This window comes from Cervus canadensis, chromosome 10, assembly GCF_019320065.1.
Source record: "Cervus canadensis isolate Bull #8, Minnesota chromosome 10, ASM1932006v1, whole genome shotgun sequence".
Classification (NCBI taxonomy): Eukaryota; Metazoa; Chordata; class Mammalia; order Artiodactyla; family Cervidae; genus Cervus; species Cervus canadensis.
The window spans coordinates 34163718-34189867 of NC_057395.1; the positions used below are offsets into that span (position 1 = coordinate 34163718).

The 26150-nt window shown below is 38.0% G+C and overlaps 2 protein-coding genes across 2 annotated transcripts in view; one reads left to right on the forward strand and one right to left on the reverse strand.

Annotated features, from left to right (window-relative positions):
- MRC1 (mannose receptor C-type 1) overlaps positions 1-26150 on the forward strand; it is a 108725-nt gene that overhangs the window by 60701 nt on the left and 21874 nt on the right. The window contains exons 13-23 of the mRNA XM_043479583.1: positions 1755-1882; positions 2541-2628; positions 4132-4276; positions 6667-6708; positions 13673-13836; positions 14898-14965; positions 16398-16498; positions 18117-18259; positions 18597-18711; positions 22080-22246; positions 24584-24686. Of these exons, the coding sequence (XP_043335518.1) occupies positions 1755-1882; positions 2541-2628; positions 4132-4276; positions 6667-6708; positions 13673-13836; positions 14898-14965; positions 16398-16498; positions 18117-18259; positions 18597-18711; positions 22080-22246; positions 24584-24686 (1264 nt within the window). The remainder of the gene's footprint in view (positions 1-1754; positions 1883-2540; positions 2629-4131; positions 4277-6666; positions 6709-13672; positions 13837-14897; positions 14966-16397; positions 16499-18116; positions 18260-18596; positions 18712-22079; positions 22247-24583; positions 24687-26150) is intronic.
- Positions 9840-10483, reverse strand: LOC122448336 (stathmin-like). Its single transcript, XM_043479584.1, has one exon. The coding sequence runs from the start codon at positions 10390-10392 to the stop codon at positions 9943-9945; it is 450 nt and encodes a 149-aa protein (XP_043335519.1). The 5' UTR covers positions 10393-10483; the 3' UTR covers positions 9840-9942.

Consider the following 26150-nt stretch of genomic DNA (forward strand, 5'->3'; position numbering starts at 1 on the left):
AAGGTTGGATTTAGCCAAACATAGCAATGTATTGGGTTGGCCAAAAAATTCATTTGGGTTTTCCTGTAAGATGTTACAGAAAAACCCAAACGAACTTTTGGTCAACCCAATACTTAACTACCACTTAATGACATTTTTCTCTAATGGCCAGTTCTCAGGACCTCTTTTATTCCATCCTTTGAGGCATATGACCCTGGCATGTTTTGTAAGACAGTTAGACAAAGCTGATGAAGAACTTCAGTTGCTAATGTGTATTGGAATGAGGTTGTTTAGTCTCTAACTTAAGGACTAATTTGTTTGGTAACTACCACTAGCAGTAACAGACAAATGAGCTATTTAATACACATTAGCCAGTCCAACTTAAAGCATAATTTACATAGAAGGGAAAGTATTGGGCCAAGACTGGAGAGGATTTTATGAATGGGTTGAAAACTAATACAAAGCAAATCAGGTATTTTATTGTTGCCTCTGGAAACTTTTGAGTTATTACACAAAGGCCAGGTTCGTCCTATACATAGCCATTCACTGGAGAGTGGCAGGCTATGGAGATTTGTTGCAGGATTTCTGAGAGAAGGTGCAGAATTCTCCAGAGTAGGGAAATGAACCAAGAGTTCCAGCAGACATTTCTGGGTAGATGTTTAACAAATTCAAATGTGTGCTTCCCTAGGAATTATGATTTTGGAGGTGCTTGGGGTAGGATTTGTCTGCAAATATATAGACCATCTTTGTACATACTAAGGTGTGAAAATTCTTAATAAACTTCAGCTATCAGTAAATTGATTTACAAAAATAAAATCTTTTATCACCATCTACACAAGTTGAGGTACTTACAGAGGTCTTGGGAGGTACTACAATGAAAATTTGCTCAAGGCACACGTGTCCCGATAACTCAAGTAGGGTCAAGGTGAAGATTGCCTCAGGTTGCTTGATGACAACTAGACAAACACAGGTCTATTGGAAACAAATCCCTTTTCTACAAGCCTACAGTGATACAGGCCATGTCTCATGAGAAACAATGAATGAAAGTTATAAAAGTTGATGGATACAATGATGTAAACTCCTGTACTGTTTACATCCTGATGGATCCCTGTGGGTTCCATTCCCCCAGCAGTCCTCTGGGTAATAGGACATATTCTCTAAATTCTAAATAAATATTAAATTTAGCTTACGTACCATCTTTTTACATGCTCTGCCCAATTAGTGTCTGTCATGCCATGACCTCCAATCTTTGTTAAAATATACAACCATAAGCAAAAATTATAAGACAATTTTAAGAACATACCAATGAAGTACTGGAAGACTCCCAGGTTATTCAGTGTTTAAGCTAAACAGGGTAACAAACTGTGGCACTATCTTAGGGAGATTATTATCCTTAAATTTTTTTTTGATGTTTGCTTTCTCTATATCAAGTTTCTTTCATTCTTTTCCATCTGAATGGCATAGTTGACACTTAATCCTGTCTTATGCAAGAAGCTGTATGCCTAACCCATATACCTAAACCTTTCAGTCAGACATTTTCAGTGCTATAAAATAATTCTATTTTTTAGGGTTTTCTCAACAAAATCATCTGCCAAACTTTGTTACTGAAATATTCTCTCACAAATTGATTTTCAGCCAAGAGAATTACATTGCTTGGGGCCATTGTAATGTCTTGCTTTTCACTAACTGAAATCTCGTCAAAAATAGATAATTATTTCTCTTGGTTTGATAAGCTGTGAAGTGTAAAATAAATTCTGAATCTGTATCACTCTTAGCTGTTTGCAAAAGGAAAACATGAGAAGAAAACGTGGTTTGAATCTCGAGATTTTTGTAGAGCTCTGGGTGGAGATCTAGCTAGTATCAATAATAAGGACGAACAGCAAGCAATATGGCGGTTAATAACGTAAGTATCTTTTCTATTTAATACTCCTTCCTTTGACCCTTTGAGTCCACATTTGTTGTTGTTATTCAGTTGTCAAGTTGTGTCCGACTCTGCAAACCCATGGACTGCAGCATGCCAGTTTTCCCTGTCCCTCGTCATCTCCCAGAGTGTGCCCAGGTTTATGTCCGCTGAGTTGGTGATGCTGTATCCCAAATCTATGGGCACTTTTGGACCTAGTTTCACTTCCAAATTCTGGCCTGGAGAATTCCATGGACAGAGTAGCCTGGCAAGCTACAATCCGTGGGGTTGCAAAAAGTCAGACACGACTAAGTGACTTGCACTTCACTTCCAAATGCTTTAATTTTATAGCTATAAATCCCGAGATGAATTGCTCTATAAAATCATAAGACACTTATTATTCATTTATTAAACAAATAAATGAATGAATATCTCAATGCTTTACAATTATTTCAAACAGCAGCTTGTTTTCAGGATATTTACAAGTTGTACCAAAATGTGCAACTGTTGCATAATACTTATATTTAGTCATTTAATCCTTCACCTGTGTACTGACCAATTGATATTTTGGGAGTCATTTTCAAATTTGATTAGGACTCGTAGGTAACCAAACTTGGTTCATATAGTACCATAAGCTACCTTTATATCTTGTATGTTGCAGGGCTAGTGGAAGCTACCATGAACTATTTTGGTTGGGACTGACATATGGAAGTCCTTCCGAGGGCTTTACTTGGAGTGATGGATCCCCTGTGAGTAATTTGATTTCATAGATAATTTTCTTACTTTTATTGTATCTTTATTTTGATGTTTTCCTTTGGGGTTACTCAAAATTTTTGGTAAGATGGGTTATGATGATAGTTAGAGACATTTTTCTATGTAAATTAAATGCTATGTTAGGGTCATTATTCTGCCTCTGACCCAGGACAGGTATGTTCACCAGAGGTGTGACCATGGTAGACTGAAAAAAATTAGGAAACTGATTCTTCTAATTTATATAAAATAATGTCTTCTTTCTCTCATGCCAAATTGGTATGTAAGTAGCTAGACTTCTTAAAAACTGTGTTTTATGATGTCTTATAGACTAGGAGATATGGAAAAAAACTTTTAATATTCTATTATAAACCATTGACTTTTGTCAACCAGTGACTTTTGTCAGACTTCTCCATTCTCAGCAATGGGGAAGCGGGAGGCTCTGGCACATGCTGGCAGTCATTGCAGGGAGTGATTTTGTGTAATTTCAGTTCTACCTCCCCTTACCACCCATTAGCAACTGTTCAAAGCACTTGTGTAGGGTGGATTATTTGATGACTCCATTGATAACAAGGATTTTGCATTTAGATCTCTGGGAAATAGATCATGATATAGGCTATAATTCCTCTCTGAAAACACCATAGTGGACCTAATCCTCGCCCTCCACTTACTTCCAGTATTCATCTTGGTAACTTTGGTAGCTTTGTTAGCAATATCCAGAAGTCCTTTTTGTTTGTAAGAAGAACTAGTTTTATTTCTTTCTCCTAGTGAAGTGAAGTCGCTCAGTCGTGTCCGACTCTTTGCAACCCCATGGGCTGTAGCCTACCAGGCTCCTCCGTCCATGGGATTTTAAAGGCAACAGTAATGGAGTGGGTTGCCATTTCCTTCTCCATTTCTTTCTCCTACCCCTCTAATAAAAGAAAGTTTCAGATATCACAATGAAATGTTATCCCTTCAGAATGAGATATAAATTTAGGAGCTCCCAATACTGAGAAGTGGAACTTATATACCAGGTTTTTCCTGTATACAAATCCCACTTTTGTGGTCCTGGATACATTCTATTTAATAAGAATAAAGAAAATTTTTTAATAATTAAAATACTCTATTCAACTTCAAAAGTTTCCATGTAATAGGAGCTATTTCTTTCCCAGCTGTTCTCATCAAGCTTGTTTTCAAAGCAAACATATCGTGAAAAAAAGCAAAGAGAATAAAAAAGTGAACATATCTTTCCTTTTGTGTTTGGATGAAAGTGAAACTTAGTTGCACAGTCATGTCCTACTCTTTGTGATCCCATGGAATGTAGCCTGCCAGGCTCCTCTGTCCATGGAATTCTCCAGGCAAGAGTACTGGAGTGGGTTGCCATTTCCTCTCCAAGGGAATCTTCCTGACCCAGGGATCGAACCCAGGTCCCCTGCATTGCAAGCAGATTCTTTACCAAATGAATCACTAGGGATTGATGATTGGTATTGGCTAATGGTTGTAATGTAATGTTTCTAACGTAGGTGTCATATGAAAATTGGGCTTATGGAGAACCTAATAATTATCAAAATGTTGAATACTGTGGCGAGTTAAAAGGTGATCCTGGTATGTCCTGGAATGACATTAACTGTGAACATCTTAACAACTGGATTTGCCAGATACGAAAAGGTAGGATGACCTGCCCTCTGCTTTATCTCAGATTGGAACACTAACCTCCTGTGATTCCAAAGTCTTCCCTTTATTCATACAACCAAACAAGCAGAATAATATAAGGGAACTGCCAAGGGCCATCACTTCACAGGATAAGAGTTAGCTCGCTGAACACAGATACATCTTCCAAAGGAACAGAGGATGAAAAGGCCAGCCCAGAATCCTGGAGCAGAGCGTGGCCTCCAAAACAGTTCTCACGAGCTGTTATTCCTGTCAGTTCCTACAGTCGTGGGAGTGGGTAGATGTTTGACTCTGTAAGCAGAGTAAAGAGACTGCGATTTCTGTTGGGGGATTTTCACCCTCTGACCCACATTCATCATCCAGTAGGTGATATCTCCCTCAGTCTGAATATACTGCAGACTGATTTCTCAAGGATGTTCATCTGAAGAGCTGGCACCATTTTGAGGCCCCTGATGCTATAAGATCCACCATGTTGTTGATGGTCAACAATGATCAATGCATACGTATCAGTCATGATTAATGACTCACAAAGCTCCACATAGCCAAGTCAGATTCTTTTAAGATAAATAGGCCCACCCTTGAAATGTGTATTAACTTCCTCCTTTGTCAACAGATAAATAGAACCACATCGCCCTCTGCTGTCTGGGAACCTTGACTACAGCTCCAACTCTTGCTAAAAGTACTGTGTTGCTCTCCTGCTGTTTGCCTTACTCTTGCTTAGATGAGTGTTTACAGTGTTTTCAGGATGGAGGAATGAATCAGTTCAGTTCAGTCACTCAGTCATGTCTGACTGTTTGGGACCCCGTGGACTGCAGTACGCCAGGCTTCCAAAACTGTCCATCACCAACTCTTGCTTGCTCAAACTCATTTCCATCCAGTCGGTGATGCCATCCAATCATCTCATCCTCTGTTATTCCCTTCTTCTCTTGCCTTCAATCTTTCCCAGCATCAGGATCTTTTCAAGTGAGTCAGTTCTTCACGTCAGTTGGCCAAAGTGTTGGAGTTTCAGCTTCAGCATCAGTCCTTCCAATGAATATTCAGGACTGACTTCCTTTAAGATTGACTGCAGTTCAAGGACTTTCAAGAGTCTTCTCCAACACCACAGTTCAAAAGCATCAATTCTTCAGCACTCAGCTTTCTTTATGGTCCAACTCTCACATCCATACATGATTACTGGAAAAACCATAGCTTTGACTAGATGGTCCTTTGTTGGCAAAGTAATGTCTTTGCTTTTTAATATGCTGTCTAGATTGGTCATAGCTTCTCTTACAAGGAGCAAGCGTCTTTTAATTTCATGACTGCAGTCACCATCTACAGTGATTTTGGAGCCCAAGAAAATAAAGTCTGGCACAGTTTCCATTGTTTCCCTGTCTATTTGCCATGAAGTGATAGGACCAGATGCCATGATCTTCGTTTCTTGAATGTTGAATTTTAAGCCAACTTTTTCATTCTCCTTTTTCACTTTCATCAAAAGGCTGTTTAGTTTCTCTTCAGTTTCTGCCATAAGGGTGGTGTCATCTGCATATCTGAGGTTAATGATATTTCTTCCAGCAATCTTGATTCCACCTTGTGCTTCATACAGCCCAGCATTTCACAGGAATTTGGAGGAATGAATAGTGGCCAGTTTTTCTTTAAAGAGACCTTTAAAGGTCTCTTTGCTCCCAAGGACTAATTTCCTTGTATGTTTTTGGTAGCTCTATTCTTACAGATGTTAAATTCATTAAACCAAAAGCTATATAACTTGAGTCCTTTTATCAGATTCTGCCAAAGTCCAGGTAGATCACTAACTACTTGGAAAGAAAAATATTTAACTTTTCATAAAATGTGCATTTAGTAAGAATATGCTTTTTTGAAGAAACTATATTTTATAAATATATAGCTCATATCTAATGGTTTCAAATAATGAAAATTTATACTTTCACAGTTGATTATAAGGTATGTTACTGTAAAAATAATATCTATTGAGCAGCTTCTAAATACCGATAACTTGCATATTTTATCCCATCTCTTTACATGTATGACAACTCCTTTTTTGTAGTTGAGAAAATTAAAGGTAAGAAATTTAAACCTGAACTGGGATTTGAACCTAGGTTTTCTGATTCCAAGACTCGTGTTCTTTTCTTTCTTTTATAAAATGCTACTTGTGCTTGAAAACTGTCTTCCAATTTTTGGTGGTATTGTACCCAATTTGTTGAACTCTTTAACTCCTAATTTTGTTTCCCTTTGCTTTTCTCCCCTACAACATGGTAGTAGAATTGGAGAGTGGAAGGAAGAGAAAGAAGAATTAAACTTTTAGCTATATTACTCCATGAAAATAATAAAACCAGAGGATATGAAATAGCACAAATTCAATCACCTTTTATATCTAATTTTCTCTTGTTTTCCAGGACAAACTCCCAAACCTGAGCCGACACCAGCTCCTCATGACAGTAGGTGTTTCCTTTTTTTTTTTCTTTCTTTTTTAAAAATTAATTAATTTATTTTAATTGGAGGCTAATTACTCTACAGTCTTGTGGTGGTTTTTGCCACACATCAACATGAATCAGCCACGGGTGCACATGTGTCTCCCCATCCTGAACCCGCCTCCTGCCTCCCTCCCCACCGCATCCTTCTGAGTGGTTCCAGAGCACTGGCTTTGAGTGCCCTGTTTCATGCATCAAACTTGGACTGGTCATCTATTTTGCGTATGATAATATACATGTTTCAGGGCTATTCCCTCAAATCATCCCATCCTCGCCTTCTCCCACAGAGTCCAAACATCTGTTATTTATGTCTGTGTCTCTTTTGCTGTCTCGTATATAGGATTGTCATTACCGTCTTTCTAAATTCCATATATATGTGTGTTAATACACTATTGGTGTACAGGTTATTCTTTTTTTTAATTTATTTTTTTATTGAAGGATAATTGCTTTACAGAATTTTGTTGTTTTCTGTCAAACCTCAACCTGAATCAGCCATAGGTATACATACATCCCCTTCCTTTTGAACTTCCCTCCCATCTCCCGCCCCATCCCACCCCTTTAGGTTCATACAGAGCCCCTGTTTGAGATTCTTAGCCATACAGCAAATTCCCACTGGCTGTCTGTTTTGCATATGGTAATGTAAGTTTCCATGTTACTCTTTCCATATATCTCACCCTCTCCTCCCCTCTCCCCATGTCCACAAGTCTGTTCTCTATGTCTGTTTCTCCACTGCTGCCCTATAAATAAATTCTTCAGTACCATTTTTCTAGATTCCATATATATGCATCAGAATATGATATTTATCTTTCTCTTTCTGACTTACTTCACTCTGTATAATAGGTTCTAGGTTCATCCACCTCATCAGAACTGACTCAAAGGCATTTCATTTTATGGCTGAGTAATATTCCATTGTGTATATGTACCACAACTTCTTTATCCACTCATCTGCAGATGGGCATCTAGGTTGATTCCATATTCTAACTATTGTAAATTGTGCTGCAGTGAACAATGGGATACATGTGTCTTTTTCAATCTTGGTTTCCTCGGGGTATATGCCTAGGAGTGGAATTGCTGGGTCATATGGTGGTTTAATTCCTAGATTTTTAAGGAATCTCTGTCTTCCATAGTGGCTATATCAGTTTACATTCCCATCAAAAGTGCAAGAGTGTTCCTTTTCTCCACACCCTTTCCAGCATTTATTGTTTGTAGACTTTTTTTATGATGGCCATTCTGACCGGTGTGAGGTGATATCTCATTGTAGTTTTGATTTGCATTTCTCTGATAATGAGCGGTGTTGAGCATCTTTTCATGTGTTTGTTAGCCATCTGTATATCTTCTGTGGAGAAATGTCTGTTTAGGTCTTTTTCCCACTTTTTGATTGGGTTGTTTGTTTTTCTGGCATTAAGTTGCATGAGCTGCTTGTATATTTTGGAAATTAATCCTCTGTCAGTTGTTTCATTTGCTGTTATTTTCTCCCATTCTGAGTGTCATCTTTTCACCTTGCTTATAGTTTCCTTTGCTGTGCAAAAGCTTTAAGTTTAATCAGGTCCCACTTGTTTACTTTTGCTTTTATTTCTGTTACTCTAGGAGGTGGTTCATAGAGGATCTTGCTTTGGTTTATGTCAGATAGTGTTCTGCCTATGTATTCATCTAGGAGTTTTATAGTTTCTGGTCTTATATTTAGGTCTTTAATCCATTTTGAGTTTATCTTTGTGTATGGTGTTAGGAAGTATTCTGATTTCATTCTTTTACAAGTAGCTGTCCAGTTTTCCCAGCACCATTTATTGAAGAGGCTATCTATGCCCCATTGTATATTCTTGCCTCCTTTGTCAAATATAAGGTACCCATAGGTGCATGGGTTTATTTCTGGGCTTTCTATCTTGCTCCATTGATCTGTATTTCTGTTTCTGTGCCAGTACCATACTGTCTTGATGACTGTAGCTTTGTCATATAATCTGAAGTCAGGAAGGTTGATTCCTCCAGCTCCATTCTTCTTTCTCAATAGCTTTGTCTATTTGAGGTCTTTTGTGTTTCCACATGAATTGTGAAATTTTTTGTTCTGGTTCTGTGAAAAATGCCATTGGTAATTTGATAGGGATCACATTGAATCTGTAGATTGCATTTGGTAGTATAGTCATTCTAACAATATTGATTCTTCCTACCCAGGAATATGTAATATCTCTCCATCTGTTTATGTCATCTTTGATTTTTTTCATGTGTCTTATGATTTTCTGTGTATAGTTCTTTTGTCTCCTTAAGTAAGCTTATTCCTAGATATTTAATTCTTTTTGTTGCAATGGTGAATAGGATTGATTCCTTAATTTCTCTCTCTGATTTTTCATTGTTAGTATGTAGAAATGAAAGTGATTTCTGTGTATTGATTTTGTATCCTGAAACTTTGCTAAATTCACTGATTAACTCTAGTAATTTTCTGATACTGTCTTTAGTGTGTTCTATGTACAGTATCATGTCATTTGAAAACAGTGAGAACTTTACATCTTCTTTTCTGATCTGGATTCCTTTTATTTCTTTTTCTTCTCTGATTGCTGTGGCTAGGACTTCCAGAACTATGTGGTGAAAGTGGACACCCTTGTCTTGTTCCTGATCTTAAGGGGAATGCTTTCAGGTTTTCACCATTGAGAATAGTATTTGCTGTAGGCTTATCATATATGGCCTTTACTATGTTGAAGTAAATTCCTTCTCTGCCCATTTTTTGAAGTTTTAGTCATAAATGGATGCTGAATTTTTTTTTTTTTTTTTTAGCACTGTGCAGCTTTATTAACCATTCAAGTACAGTAGCGTCTGTAAGATCGGGACAGAATTGGGATTTAAAAGTGAACAGATATTCAGCATCTAACAATTTGAAAGAAGCCACTACATACTCTTTTCACAGACATGTTTTCACGGAGCCAATACAGTACTAGCCATTAACCCAGCACACCAGGTGTACTGAGGTAGAAAAGATGCAACAAGAAAAATAGCTACATTAGAAAGACTTCAACACTTTAGAAAAAGAGTAAAACACTTTTCGTTTCTCCCCTTTAGCCCCTAGAACAACATCATACCGTCTGGATCTACCTATACAGTCCTACATCAGCTTCTAGAATATTTGTCAGGAGGGCAAAAGTAAAATGACACTGGCCAGTACAGTCTTTGGATATTTAGGAAGGGGAGGGGGAGAAAGTCAGTTCTCAGATCAAATTAGTCTGCTTCAGTCTCATCAGCAGGGTCTTTGGATTCTTTGTTCTTCCGCACTTCTTCAATGTGCTTGTCCTTCTCTCGCAAACGCTCCAGTTTGGCAGCCATTTGCGCCTCCCGATTCTCTTTGTTGGCTTCCATCTTGTGGGTCAGCTTCTCTTCCGCCATTTTACTGAAGTTGTTGTTCTCCTCTATCGCTTTCTGAAGCACTTCTTTCTCGTGCTCCCTTTTCTCAGCAAGCTGCTTCAAGACCTCAGCTTCATGGGACTTGCGTCTTTCTTCTGCAGCTTCTAATTTCTTCTGAATTTCCTCCAGGGAAAGATCCTTCTTCTTAGGAGGGGAAAGGGGAAATTCTGGGACAGATTCGTTTGATCGAGGGCTGAGAATCAGCTCAAAAGCCTGGCCTGAGGCACGCTTCTCCAGTTCCTTCACCTGGATATCAGAAGAAGCCATGGTGAAGAGAAGACAAGAGACTGGCAGTGTACTCTACACGATTCACTGGCAAGGAAAACCCTGCTCAGTCCGAGCCGCCTGGCCACACTCTCATGGATGCTGAATTTTGTCAAAGGCTTTTTCTGCATCTATTGAGATTATCATATGATTTTTATCTTTCAATTTATTAATATGGTGTATCACATAGATTGATTTGTGTATATTGAAGAATCCTTGCATCCCTGGAATAAACCCAACTTGATCATGGTATATGAGCTTTTTGATGTGTTGCTGAATTCTGTTTGCTAAAATTTTGTTGAGGATTTTTGCATCTATGTTCATCAGTGATATTGGCCTGTAGTTTTCTTTTTTTGTGTTGTCTTTCCCTGGTTTTGGTATAAGGGTGATGGTGGCCTCATTGAATGAGTTTGGAAGTGTTCCTTCCTCTGCAATTTTTTGAAAGAGTTTTAGAAGGATAGGCATTAGCTCTTCTCTAAATGTTTGATAGAATTCTCCTGTGAAGCCATCTGGTCCTGGGCTTTTGTTTTTTGGGAGATTTTTGATCACAGCTTCAGTTTCAGTGCTTGTAACTGGGTTGTTCATAATTTCTCTTTCTTCTTGGTTCAGTCTTGGAAGATTGAACTTTTCTAAGAATCTGTCTGTTTCTTCCAGGTTATCCATTTTATTGCCACATAATTATTCATAATAGTCTCTTGTAATCCTTTGTGTTTCTGCATTGTCTGTTACAACCTCTCCTTTTTTGTTCCTAATTTTGTTGATTTGATTCTTCTCTATATTTTTCTTGATGAGTCTGGCTAAAGGTTTGTCAATTTTGTTTATCTTCTCTAAGAACCAGCTTTTAGTTTTATTAACCTTTACTATTGTTTCTTTCATTTCTTTTTCATTTATTTCTGCTTGGATCTTTATGATTTCTTTCCTTCTACTAATTTTGGGTTTTTTTGTTCTTCATTTCCAGTTGTTTTAGGTGTTAAGTTAGGTTGTCTATTCAATGTTTTTCTTGTTTCTTGAGGTAGGATTGTGTTGCTATAAACTTCCCTGTTAGAACTACTTTTGCTGCATCCCATAGGTTTTGAGTTGTTGTGTTTTCATTGTCATTTGTTTCTAAAAATATTTTGATTTCCCTTTTGATTTCCTCAGTGACCTGTTGTTTGTAGCTCCACCCGTTCAGGCACTTAAAGGGGTCCCTTGCCTGGGGTCCTTCTCTGTTGTTTGGCATATCAGGAACATAGAGGGGCTCCCCTGGCTGGGGTCCTACTCTGTAGATCGGCATGTCAGGCACTTAAAGGGGCCCCTATGTAGTTCAGTGCGTTGGACGTTTGATGGGCCAATTGTTCAGCTGCTGATGCTGGCAGATGGGGAGAGAGAGGCTATGGTGATGGCTCCACCCCCTATGCTTGCTTCCATGGCTACCTGGCTTACCTCCACAGGCATTTCCCACCACAATCTCCTCCCTCACATCCCCTCACCATCTCTCCACAGTCAACAGCAACCCTCACCTTGGGATTGCTCCACAGTCCCTAAACTCCAGCTCCCAGCTGCTGTGCCTTCCATGGGACCTGCATCCCTGTCCAGGGTATGTATGGCTGCAGCCAGGACTGTCTGATTCTCATTCCATTTATGCTGCCACAGATCAGCTGTTTCACTCGCAGCCTTAAATGTTTCTCCTCTTACTCAGGCAATTGCCCTGATGTGGGGATCGGACCCCTGCTTCAGTTCCCCGACCCACTGAGGGCAGGTCCAGTCCTACTAACACTCCTGTTTTTCCCCCTTGTTCCTTCCTCCTACCGAGTTTTGCGTGGTTCTATGTATTCTTCTCCACTGCTCAGGTCCTCCTGTCCGCTCTCAGCTGGTGTTCTGCATGCACTTCTGTGTCTGAAGTTGTGTTCCTGATGTATCCGTGGAGAGAGATGTACTCCATGTCCACCTACTCCTCTGCCATCTTGTTCTCCCCCCAGCTTTTTTTTTTCCTCATTGCTTTCTCAATGGGAAAAAAAATACTTACCCTGGGAAGATAGACGAGATTCTTAATATCTGAGAATCTCATGAGAACTTGCATCTTCTCCTCCAGACAAATACTGACATGCACAAGCATCAGGCATGTTAATGCAATTTCTCAGTGTTCACGAATCAGATCCAAGGGCCTCATATATGGCTTTCCTATAGCTGCTCAGATTACCACAAATTTGGTGGCTACACGCATTTATTCTCTTACAGTTCTGGAGGTCAGGAATATGACCTCAGTTTCCCTGGGCTGAAATCAAGAGATGGACAGGACCATGCTCCTTCTAGAAGCTCTAAGGGAGAGTCTATATCCTTGTTGTCACCGGCTTCTAGAGCTGCATTCCTTACATTTGTTGGTTAATGGCCCACTCCTTCATCATCAAAACCAACAGTGTAGCATCTTCATTTGTCACAAAGCCACCTTCTTCTGTACTCACATCTCCCTCTGTATCCCTCTATAAGGATACTTATGATTTACATTCTGGGCCTACCTAGAAAATTTAGGTTAATTTCCCCATCTAAAGTTTTTAACTTAATCACATCTACAAAGTGCCTTTTTTCTGTATAACATTTATAGATTCCAGATATTAATACCTGGGTATCAGGACTTCCCTGTTGATCCAGTGGCTAAGATTCCATGCTCCGAATGCAGGGCCAAGTTTCAATCCTTGGTTAGGGAACTAGAACACACACTGCCACAACTGAAGATCTCAGTGTATGCCACAACCAAGACCCAGTACAGCCAAAGAAATTTAAAAACAAAAAAGACCTGGATATGTTTTGGACTCTTGTTCAGCCTGCTACAGCACAGAACCATAGAATCCTTTGGTTGGGAAGAAGGCTTGGAAGCTCTCTGGGTATAGGAATTCCTTGGTTCTCCGATTATATATTGAAGCATCAAAGTACATCTGTTAAAACCTCTTTGTTACACTGAGATAAAAACTGCTTTCTCATGGCTTCTATTCTTTGAATCTAAAACATCTGGGCACATGTATGTTAATCATTCCAGCACTGTGATTCTTTGATGAATGTAACGTCGGGAGTTCTCTTACCCAATAATGGCACATGGAACTTAGTTTTTACAGAATTGTTGGAAAGTAGATATTTGGGTTTAGGTGATTCAGTCTGTATTGGCATAAATGTTCTGCTCTTTCTGAGTTCTCAGAGTTGCAGATACCTCTGAAGGGCTACTCTGCCCTTTTCACTTTTGTGTAGCTTACATACTAGATTCTTTAGTTCATCTAAGTAAAATTCATCACCTTTTTCATTTATTTTTCAGATCTGCCAGTTACCGATGATGGGTGGGTTATTTACAAAGACTACCAGTATTATTTCAGCAAAGAGAAGGCGACCATGGACAAGGCACGAGAATTTTGCAAGAGGCATTTTGGTGATCTTGTTTCTATCCGAAGTGAAAGTGAAAAGAAGTTTCTATGGAAATATGTAAGAATGTGATAAGCAACAATAATGTCTGCGATTACTACCCCATGGTGCAATTTCCAATTATATGCTGAATTTGAACCTCCTAAGGTCAGGGGTAAAGATATGAGTCCCAGGGGAAGGGAGGAGGGTGTTGGCCATCACATAAGTGAATGACTTGATTGCTGCAATATTCAGTGCAGAATCATAGAACCCAGAAACAGTGTTTAGACTTTTTGAACCTAGAAACAGTGTTTAAACAGTGTTTAGACCCAGGACTGACTGGGCTTTGGGAGAATCCAGACTTGATGGCTTGACTTTACTAATTTTGTTTTCAAAGATTTTCATTCTTAACTAGTTGTTACGTATCAGTCCTGAACCCTTGTGTACAGTGCAAGTTGATTATTAATTTATGTCTTAGTTGGATTAGTTTCTTGGTCAATAGATAGTACAGCTTGATTATTCATATAAAACTATTTCTTGACTATACCAAAATTTCAGCTAACAGTTAAAGTATAATTGATTTTTTTCTGAGCATGCTTCACTCACTCTTTTTCTTTAAAAATCTTCATGGCATCTTTATTGTTATCTAGAAAAGAGATAAGAGAGAAGGAAAAATTAAATTCGACAGTAATGAAAGAGTAAGAATTCATGTCATTATGAAGGTTTTGGAGTGTAGTCTGATTCATCTCCATTTTCGTAGATATACCATGATTTGAAATTTTCAAGGTATTTCTTAATATTGCACCAATGTATGTGTGGATGGAGAAGTCTTTCCTTAGACACATAATCCCAAATGAATACTTTGTTTAACAGAATATCTTTAATAATATCTAATTACTAATAGTATTTGGTATTACAGAGAATGTCTTAAGGTATTTGCTATATAAATATAGGTTGTTACATAATGTGCTTTTTTTTCCATTTTATTTCTCTGAAAAACATTGAATGTACAACAAAGTTTCTGCTTGAATGCCTCCTTAGAAAAGTCCTTAACAGACTGTCTCATTAACCTGTAGGTTTTATTTAAAATTTGCCTATCATATAAGTACAGATTGAACTATATGTAAACTTACATGTTCTAGGTAAACAGGAATGATGTACAGCCAGCATATTTTATTGGCTTATTGATCAGCTTGGATAAAAAATTTATGTAAGTAAATCAAAATAAAACAACGTTGCTAAGGACAGTGATGTGATGAACATTAAAGAGTGATTTTTAGGCTTTCTTTTTGCTAAATGCATTTTAAAAAATCCTGCTGGGCTCTCAATCTACAGAGCATCTTTTTAAAAAACTAACTTTAGAAAATACTTTTAAGTATTTTCAACAATATAGTTCTCAAATAAACAGCTCAAGCTCTGATTGAAACTTGCAAAATGTCACCTCTCTTTGTTTTCGGAGGTCATCACTTGTTAGTAAATCATCTATTGGGAAGATGTATTACGCAGATATGAACATTGAATTTATTTGAACAATTATTCCCGTCGGGACTGTCTTTGGTGCCCAGAACCAATTGTGACTGCTGTTGGTGTTTCTGGCAAGAAAGACCCAAACTCACTCTCATTATTATTTTTTAAAAAGATTTAGAAATTAAAAAAAATTTTGACTGCTCTGGGTCTTTGTTACAGCGTGAGGGCTCTCTAGTTGTGGTACACAGGCTTAGTTGCCCCTTGGCATGTGGAATCTTAGTTCCTGACCAGGGATGAAACCTGTGTCCCCTGCATTGGAAGATGGATTCTTAACCACTGGACCATCAGGGAAGTTCCACATAAATTATTTTTAAAGATCAGGATGTTTGCTGTTCCTTTGGGCAAGCATCCATTTTAATCACCTCCAAAAGAGAAGGTTGAATTCAGTGATCTCCTTTCTCTTTCCATCTAATAGCCTCAGAATTTTTATAATTTATGAAAATAAACATTGGCCTACCTATCTTAGAGAGCTTCCCTTGTGGCTCAGTTGGTAAAGAATCATCCTGCAATGCAGGAGACCCCAGTTTGATCCCTGGGTTGGGAAGATCCTCTGAAGAAGGGAAAGGCTACCCACTCCAGTGTTCTGGCCTGGAGAATTTCATGGACTGTATAGTCCGTGGGGTTGCAAAGAGTCAGACAGGCCTGAGCAACTTTCACTTTCACCTATCATAGAAGAAACCAGAGTAAACATGAAAATCAGAGAATGGGGCCCAATGAGTAACTCTATATTCTCTGTCTCTCTGTGGGTAGTTTTGTTTTGTGGGAATCATGCCCAAGAAATACTATGGGAAGATGTTTACTTCGAGTCCATTTTTGGGATAACTGGGAATCTCCATTTCTTCTCTCACTTCAAGACTAGAAGCACTTACCTCTTCTGGGGAGGGAAAAGAAGGCAGACTAGTCAGGCATCCAGTTGCTGCAGGAAATCTCAATGCCCGGGACCAGCAGCAGCTACCTTTCTGGGGTTCCTAGTGATTTCTGTAGAAACCTTTCTTCTCTTTGCTTAAGATGCTGTAGTCTCTTCATCTTAATTTTAACTTGCCTGTTCCCACCACTAGGCTGTAGCCAACTCTTGTAATTAGATTTTTGCCTAATACCTGAATTTTCTTTTCCAGTTGGATGGATGGAAGCAAAGTGGATTATGTGGCTTGGGCCACAGGTGAACCTAATTTTGCAAATGATGATGAAAACTGTGTAACCATGTATTCAAATTCAGGTAGACAAGATCACAATCTTCTTTTTTAAAAAAAAATTTTTTTATTGTGGTAAAATTACATAATATAAAAGATACTGTCTTAACCATATTTAACTATAATGTTCAGTGGGACTAAGTGCAATTCACACTGCTGTAAAACTCTCACCATCACCCATCTCCCGATTCTCCACCTTCCTAAACAAGCTCTGTCCCCATTAAACACTAACTCCCATCTCCCATCCCCCCCACCCCAAGCCCCTGGCACCTACCGATGTACTTCCTGACTCTATGAATTAGACTCTTCTAGGTACCTCGTGTAAGTGGATTCAAGCAGTATTTGTCTGTACCTAAAGTATATTGGAATGCATTTTTAAGGTTAACCTAATATATATCCTACAAACAGATTATACCTTCATTTCTCCCCCCGTTCTATATAGTAAGTTCTCATTAGTTATCTATTTCACTCACAGTAGTATATATATATCAATCCCAATCTCCCAATTCATCTCACTCCACTTTTCTCTCCTTGGTTTCCATACATTGGTTCTCCATGTCTGTGTCTCTATTTCTGCTTTGCAAGCAGGTCCATCTATACCATTTTTCTAGATTCCACATATATGCATTAATAGACAATATTTGTTTTCCTCTTTCTGATTTACTTCACTCCGTATGACAAACTCTAGATCCATCCTTGTCTCTGCAAATGGCACAATTTCATTCCTTTTAATGGTTGAGTAGAATCTGCCCTGTGGTGGGATGTGTCATTTGCTACATCCCTAGGCTAAAAGTAGGAAGTTGTATGCTTAACATCAGATAAGAAAAGAAGAGAGAATGAAGAATTCTAATTTTAGCAACACAACTGTTCAATTTGTAAGGTGAATGGATACTACATGCTTTCTTCTTATTAATAAATAAGCTAATGAATGATAGTCTTCTCACTTCTCATTTTATGAAACATTTTTTATCTCCATGTTTTTATCTGTAAAATGGGAATGACAACAGATATATCTGATGTCAAGAAAATTGAGGAGATCATACATCTAAACTACTAAGCAAATGGTTATATATATAAAGTTTAGGTATTATTAGATTATTATTACTAGCAAATCTGGCTATTTAAATAATTGCACAACACCTAATGTAGTCTTTGCTCATAGTAAGCTCTTGATTAAAGTTGAACTATTACTGGTTTAAGTGAAAGCTCAAAAGGTTATCCACATAGATCTTTCTGGTCTCTTGTGTAAATGATGTTTGTAGTAGAAACCATTTTTGAGAATCCTTGTACAATATAAACACATTTAAAAAAAATATTTTTAACTACTATATGTAAAATAGATAAGCAACAAATATCTACTGTATGGCACAGGGAACTATTTCAATATCTTGTAATAGCCTATAATGGAAAAGAATCTGAAAAAGAATATATATATCTTTATTATATATAATTTTTATATAATATATATATTCTTTTTCAGATTCTTTTATATAGTATATATAAAATGGGAGTTACTGTGCTGTATACTCAAAACATAACATTGTAAATCAACTTAACTTCAATAAAAAGTTGTTTGTTTTGGGGGAAGAAAGTGGCTTAAAGGTAAACATGTAAATCTAATATGACTGTTCTGTTGTCTGTCAGGGTTTTGGAATGACATTAACTGTGGTTATCCAAATGCCTTCATCTGCCAGCGCCATAACAGCAGTATCAATGCCACAGCTGTCCCGACCACAGCGCCAGTCCCAGGAGGTTGTAAAGAAGGTTGGAATTTTTACAATCACAAGGTACTAAGAAAATCTAGTTGTGGTCCTGGCTCTGATCAATATGGAGAGTGACAATGCAAATCTTTCAGCTTTAAGTTAACTTTTGCTTACCTCATCACTTCAGAGAATTTTAGGCAAGAGCTCCCATGTTAAATTCTCTATGGGAATTGAGAGTAGACTTGAAGATATTATCCAAATGCACAAATGCCTGTTGTCCCAAGGGAGAAAAACATTTTTCTTTTTCCATTTCTGATTGGTTGTGAGCAAACATATGTTTAGTTCTGAGTCATTTTCATTTCTTTAGTACATACTATTATCTTTATGTAATTCCTATGATTTTTTTCCCCTTCCATCCCAGTGTTTCAAAATCTTTGGATTTGTTGAAGAAGAAAGAAAAAATTGGCAAGAGGCACGAAAAGATTGCATAGGATTTGGAGGAAATCTGGCATCCATACACAGTGAAAAAGAGCAAGGTGTGTGGGCAGTTTTATAGTCAGTGATACACATAAATATGTAATTTTTTCCCTAATAAAATGGTAGACTGTTGCTTATAGTAAACGATTTTTTAGTTTTCCAGAGTAAAGTCTAGGAAGGAAGAACAAACTCTTATGGAGAACTATTTTCTTAGTTGTAGGCACTATGCTGAGTGTCTTATGTGTAAATTGCCTTTCCATTTTTATAACAAATCTATAAAGCAGGAATCATCAGTCCATTGTGAATGAGGAAGTGGTGTTTAGGAAGTCTTAGACAAGGAGCTTGGTGGGAAGGGGTAGGACTGGGAATCAAACTGGGTCTTCCAGCTTCAGTTCCATTGGTTTCTGCCAAACCAGTTTGTTCACAGAAGAGCCAAAGAAGTAGAGGTTTTCTCGGAATAAAATTTTAAAATTGCTCATTTTCCATTTACTGCTCTTCTAGTCACTTGATCCTATAACTTATAATTCAGTAAAACTAATTTTCCAATACAAACATTGAACAAATTGAGAAAAAAAATTGATAAAACATGAGGATAAGCCAGAGCTTTAAAGAACAGGAGGAGGAAACATACCATTTCCATATAGCAGATAGTAAAATTCATTATATTGTTGTCAATAGGAGGTACTTGACGCCTTTCACTTGGTCTTTTTGGGACCACCTTATTTGTAGATATTTGCTTAGTTACTTTAAAAGCAATGTTGACCAACTGCAGGCCACTCAGATGAAAGTAACTAAACAGATGAAAGTTTTGAAACCACAGCTAGCCATGAGTAAGGATTGTTCGAAAGACCCTAAATTTCGCGGTCAGAAGAGATGTGAACTTTGAAGGATTATCCCATGTGACTTAAGAAGGAAGACTTAGAACACATGAGGGGCAGTTACAGGGAAACAAATTTAGTCTCAGAATTAGGAGCTTATTCCAACAATTAGAGTTAATTGGATGGCTTGCTTCATGCATTTTTAAAGGACTGTAAAAATGCTTGTATTAGAAGGTACTCCAAGTGGGTGCTGCAGAGTCACATATGTTGATTGGTATATAGCCTGGAAGATGCTCAATGAATATTTACTGTACAGAGGAATTTATGCAGATGTTGTGGGGGGAGAAATGTGGACTGGATGGTTTCTGAGTTCCCTTTTGGTTCTGAGATTCTTTGATTTCCAAAATCATTTACTGGAAAAAAAAAATGGTTTATCTCAAAAAATGTAAAAAAAGAAGAGAGACCTTGGAACCCTGTGTGTCACTCTCCCAAACGTTAATTTCAGTTCATAAATGCCACCATGTGCTTTTTTGGAATGCATTCTACACTGAATCAACATAGCTTTCTCTGAGAACCTTTGACAAGTTCAGCAGCTTGCCAGATGCTGGAATAAAAGTGTCAAACCATAGCACACAATAAAAAAACTCAAGAATATAATATTCACATTTTTCTAACCAGTCTACCACATTTTGGGCTTAGCTACCCAACAGAGAAACACAATAATTGATTTCCGCTCTTAACCACAAAGTTCTGATTCCTGGCATCACAAAATTAGAACCTGGGTAATAGAGATGTGCAGAAGGAAACAATTTTCAGATAAAATAACATTATTCCTGGCAAAACAGGCACACGTTGAATTCTTATTGTGGTTCTTGGCAGAAAACAAGTCAGTGTTGAAATATTGGCAGGTAGAGCTTTTCCACATTTCATTTCGAGCTGGGGATAGGGCAAGAGTTATGATCTTGTTTGGGAAATAAAAACACAATATATATCTGTCCATGCTCTTTTCTTTCTGAAAATGTTAGAATTTTTTCTTTACTTTTAGTTAATTGAGAATAAGCAAATTTCTGAGCAGAGTGATGGCATCTACTTTTCTGCTGAAGATTAAGCATGTAGCAGTGGCCCTTCAATGGAACTGTTTTTTTTTTTTTTCATGAATAAACAGATAATCTCTGTAGGCAACCTTCTATTTTACATTTTGTATTAGTAATGCAAGTGCTTAGTCATTTGGTTTCCTGTTTGCATTCAGGAGTCATGTTTAAGTGTGTATGTTTGAAAATTGCCCTATAAAGCAATGACAACCCCTCCCAACCTTTCGGGCATCAGGGACTGGTTTCATGGCAGACAGTTTTTCCGCAGACTGGGTGGGGAGGTGGTTTCGAGATGATTCAAGTGCATTACATTTATTGTGCACTTATTACATTGTGATACAATGTTAAATAATTAGATAACCCACCATATGAAAAATCAGATCACCAGGCATTAAATTCTCATAAGGAGCATGCAACCTAAATTCCTCACATGTGCAGTTCACAGAAGGCTTCGCACTCCTGTGAGAATCTAATACCACCACTGATCTGACCGGAGGTGGAGCTCAGGCGGTCAGGTGTGCAATGTGGAGCCCGGTTCCTAACAGGCCATGGGCCAGTCTGTGGCTCAAGGACTGGACACCCCTGTTGTAGAGTCAAGGTTCTTCCAGGAGGTGTCCATCTTGTCCTAGGTGTCCATGGCTCCTGGCAGGTGAGATTGCTGACCTCAGAAGGCAGCTGCTATGGTTTGGGAGGCATGGGGATGCCCTACTGGAGAGACGCTGTTACACTTAAGCCTTTTACAGCTTCTGCATATTTGCTGCCATCCTTTCTGCCACAGAATTGGTAGAGAAGCAACAGGCCATATTTTTCCTACCCTGTCTAAATTTCTCTAGAATTTCTCTCCCAATGATGTGAGCACTTAGCATCAGGATGCCCCCTGGATCCAAGTACATTCACTGGACATGGATGGCTGCTGACCCCTAGGAGCTGGCCACCCTGGAGGAGTTCTTTGGGTTTGGCGATCCAAGGTGGTGATCATTTGAGAGCCTAATGCTGGTTTTTTTTTTTGACAGATAGTTTTTGTTTTCAGAACTTTTCTGAATTAAGAGCTCTTTTTGGCCCCCAGTTGTTATAGTCAGATTATCTTATTTATTTAATTAGGATATCTGCTAACTCATAGGATGGCTGCTTGTATCAGAAAAATCTTCCTGCAGGATGGTAGGCAGCCACAACACAGATCTGGGTGTACCACATGGAGAGTGGGGCATGGGTTGGACCTTAGCTGCCCCTTCCCCAGTATTCCAGTGCCCCTGGGCAGGGCACAACCTATACAACTGTCTGCAGGGACCAGGGTAAAACCTAGACTTCTTATTGTGAGAAGTTTTTCAAAGTCCAAAGCTGAAGTGATAACAAGTTGGTCAGGTTAGAATGTGTTTGTTTTCATGGTAAAACTTTTAAATGATAATAAAGACATTAATCATGTGCTTTGTATTTGTAAATTCATGTATTTTGAATATTTTTGATATTTGAGTATTTCCCCCCAAGGTTTAAAAATTATCTTGTGAAACTTTCTTTCAGCATTTCTTACATATCATATGAAGAACTCCACTTTTAATGCCTGGACTGGGCTGAATGATATCAATTCAGAACACACCTTCCTCTGGACAGACGGACGAGGAGTTGATTACACAAACTGGGGGAAAGGGTACCCTGGTGGGAGAAGGAGCAGTCTTTCTTACGAAGATGTAAGTGTCACTGTCAGGTCGCCTCTCTGTACACTATCAGTTTGCTTTCAGGTCAGCGTGGTAGTGTTTAATCTTCTTTGAAAAATCTACTTGGATCTGATTCATTCTTACAGATTTTAACTGTTTCAGACTGAACCAGCCTTGAACGAAGGAATATAAATTCAGTTAAGAATTCTGTATCTTTAGGTGAAGGGTAAGAAGAGATGGTGATGGTAGTGAGGAATAGGGAAAGTCAGCTCCAACATGGGCTTATGTTGTAGTCAGCATGTACACTTGAACCCAGAGTTACCAATGTTCTTTGCGTCAACTGCCCCTAACCTCTTGAAGCTGTTGTAGTGTTTGGGATATAGTTACTACTACTGCTTCTAAAGATATCATCACCATCATCATCATCATGATTGAGCCACCATTTGCAGGGTGCAAATGGAACTTTCTGTGCTTTTGTACACTCATCTAAGAGACAGACGATGGCTTCTTTATTTCACTACTTTTGATCTTATATCATTAAAGCCGACTAATCAGTGTTAAAGGCTATATTAGGCATTTCAAAATACATGAAGGAATAAAATAAAATAAATAAAAGGAATAAAATAAAATCTTATGATTTTATTCTTACCTTGAAGAAGCTTACACTTCAGCTAGATATCAAGTCTTGTACAAGAAAGAAGACTAACAGAATGAAAATGTGTAATGAGAAGAAGCTATAAAGCATGATAGCAGTTAGGAGGAAAGAAACTTACTATGGGCTATGGAACATACACAACATATCTATGCAGTTTTTCCTTTGGTGGGAAGAAGGAATGTGAGGAAGAATCAGCTATGGGTCTTTTCACTCAAGACGTTTAAAACACGATGAGTAGGGGAATGTGGCAAGGGGATGGGGAAGTCACGTTAAGTGGGAAAGGTGAATAAAGTCTTCAAGAGAAAGGCACAAGCTGGGTTTAGGCAGGACTAAAGGGCTTTGAATGTAGCAGGAGTTTCATGCAGAAAAGAAGTAGGAGTCAGCTTTAGAGGGTGGAAAACAGAATTTAGAGAAATTCGGATGCCCGAGGAAAGAGTTTGGACTTTGTCGGATAGGCAACAAAAAAAAGGTTTGAGGAGAAAAATGATTTGATCAGGATGGCATCTTTATAATAATTAATTTGGTTACTATGTGTAGGGTAAATATATTCTGGTAATGAGTAAATGATCTTCTGAGGAGAAATTCTTTGAATCCTTATTACATAAATGACGGCTGACAAGTAGGATGGAGTGAGATAGGGTTTTCTTAGAAAGACCTCATGATGAGTGATAAATTTTATTTAAAACAACAAAATTCATTATGGCTCAAGTTTTTTTTTTTTTTTTTTTTAGAACATAATGAAAAGGAGAAACAACAGAAACAAACTAATCTATAAAATGACCATACAGGGCAAAAAAATTTGTTAATTTTTGTTAGTTTTATTGCTATGTTTTTTTCTTAGTTTATGTAAAAATATAAAGTTTATATTTCACACACACAAAAATCAACACATATGTTGTGTTGTTACAATTTCAGAGCTTTTAAAATGAAGAAGATTAGATAGAGTTTGATAAAGAGAGTGGGAGAGAGGTGTTCACATGCATTTTGCAGAGGAAATATGCTTGTTCTGTACAGTTTCCTGGCTTAGAACAGAGATGCTGAGCCAGGATAATGAAAGATAAGAGTAGCTAAAAGGGATGAGTGGAGAATCTTGGAAATGTAGGATTAGGGGGTTCCAGAGGCTGAGAAGATGACTCTGGCCATAGTGAAAGGTGTGGTAGCTTTCTGGGCATTTCTGATAGCAACATTTCTCAGAACCAGTCCCCAGATTAAGTAAGCTCCAGGAGTTGGTGATGGACAGGGAAGCCTGGCATGCTGCAGTCCATGGGGTGGCAAAGAATCAAACATGACTACGTGACTGAACTGAACTGACTTAATTTTCAATTAAAATAGCAAGAGTTCAGCGTGAGGGATCTGCATGGAAGTTGGTGCAATTGTGTGGAAAGTGAGGATGAATCGAACGTGCTGTCAGTGAATTATTGTCGTTCAGTCACTGAGTCATGTTGAACTCTTTGCCACCCCATGGAATGCAGCATATGAGCTCCTCTTCCTCCATCATCTCCTGGAGTTTGCTCAGATTCATGTCCACTGAGTCAGTGATGCTATCTAAACATCTCATGCTCTGGCGACCCCTTCTCTTTTTGCCTTGATTGAATTAGGACTAGCCTAAAATTTGGAGGTTAGGGATTAAGGATTTTTTTTTCTGCTTTTTAGTGATTGGTTTAAATAATTGTTGGTCCATATTTGGCTTTTTTTTTCCTTCCATGAATATACAGGCTGACTGTGTTGTTATTATTGGAGGGAACACAAGGGATGCGGGAAAGTGGATGGATGACACTTGTGACAGTAAGCGAGGTTATATATGTCAGACACACCCTGGTAAGTCCTAACAGACCTCACCAGACTGTAAGAGGTGGGGCTTTTATTTTTTATTTATTTATTTATTTTTTGAGGTGGGGCTTTTACATATTTTTTAAGAATGACTTTCTTCTCAATTTTGTTGTGAGTCTTAAACTGCTCTAAAAAATTTTTTGCTTAAAAAAAGATCACCCCTCACGCATCAATATGTTTATTTGATTCACACTTTCATCCATGGATGCCTGCGACAGACAAAAAGGATATTTTCTGTAATTTATTGATGAATGTGCTCCCTCATCCGTTACCAGAAAATCTGCATGGATTAAACTTGAATTTGAAACTTTTTCTAATTTTGATAGAAATTTGGGATGTTTGCTTACCTCTGCTTAAAAAAAAAAAAGTCAGAGTGGGGACACCTCATTTAAATTCGTGTAATTTGAGAACCATTGACCCCAAACATCATATATGTCTCAGTATTTGTTATGTATTCTATTTTTTTTTGAAAAGTAATTGTCTTACTTATGGTCCTTTTTTTCATCTTAGGAAGCCTGACTATGATTCAAGGAAAATAGAACAGATATGTGGATATTGACAAAGAATCTAGATTGTAGTTATGTACATTTTAGTTTCAAGTGAAATTAGAAAGTGTTTAGCTACTTAAGAAGAGGATCAGGAAATAAAAGATAGGTTTAGAGACAAGGGTTGGAGATGAGGTGGGTTGTTGTCACCCTGAGCAGGAGTGACACTCTTAGAGGAGTTTGAGTTAGAAGGTACATGCTGTCCCAGATCTAACACATTTTTCTGTTCTTTCTGGGGAATCAGGGAACAATGAGTGAAAATCACTGAAGATATCTTCAGATGATTGGAAAGTTCTGCAGAAGTTCTAGCCTTCTGTTAATCCAAAAGCCGGCCCAGGCCACAGTCGCATCGCTCACCTTGTTATGCCCTTCGAGCACCAGAACCTTAGGCCACCAGTGATACTTCTGTGTTTCTGGTCTTGGGGGAAAGAAGGGAGACCCCTTCCAAGAGTGAACGATAATCCTTAGACTTACTTAAAATCATTGTTTTCTTCTTCCTGTAAACATAAGAGATCAGATATTTGCTGCCAACAAAAAATATCTTTAAGATTTTTAATGATTTAGGTTTAAGGGGAGGTTGACAGTATTAAAGTGAAAAAGGCAGAATATGAAATTTTACAGAGTATTGATGATGCAAAAAAACACTTTGAACCGTCTTAAACAAATAAGAACCTAAAAGCTATTAGGGAATGCATCAAAATAGAAATAGTGGATATGTGTGGATCGTGGGATTAAGAACTTTAGTTCCTTCATTGTACTATTGTATTTTTCTGAATTTTTAAAAAATTTCTCTCTCACACACACCCTCTCTCTCTCTCTCTCTCTCTATATATATATATATATATATATATTTACACTTATATTGTGTATATTATATAATACCTCTCTCCATACATATATAAATTAT

What these genes read in the sequence shown, in the direction of transcription:
- LOC122448336 (XM_043479584.1), bottom strand. Translation starts at nt 10,392, where the DNA reads ATGGCTTCTTCTGATATCCAGGTGAAGGAACTGGAGAAGCGTGCCTCA.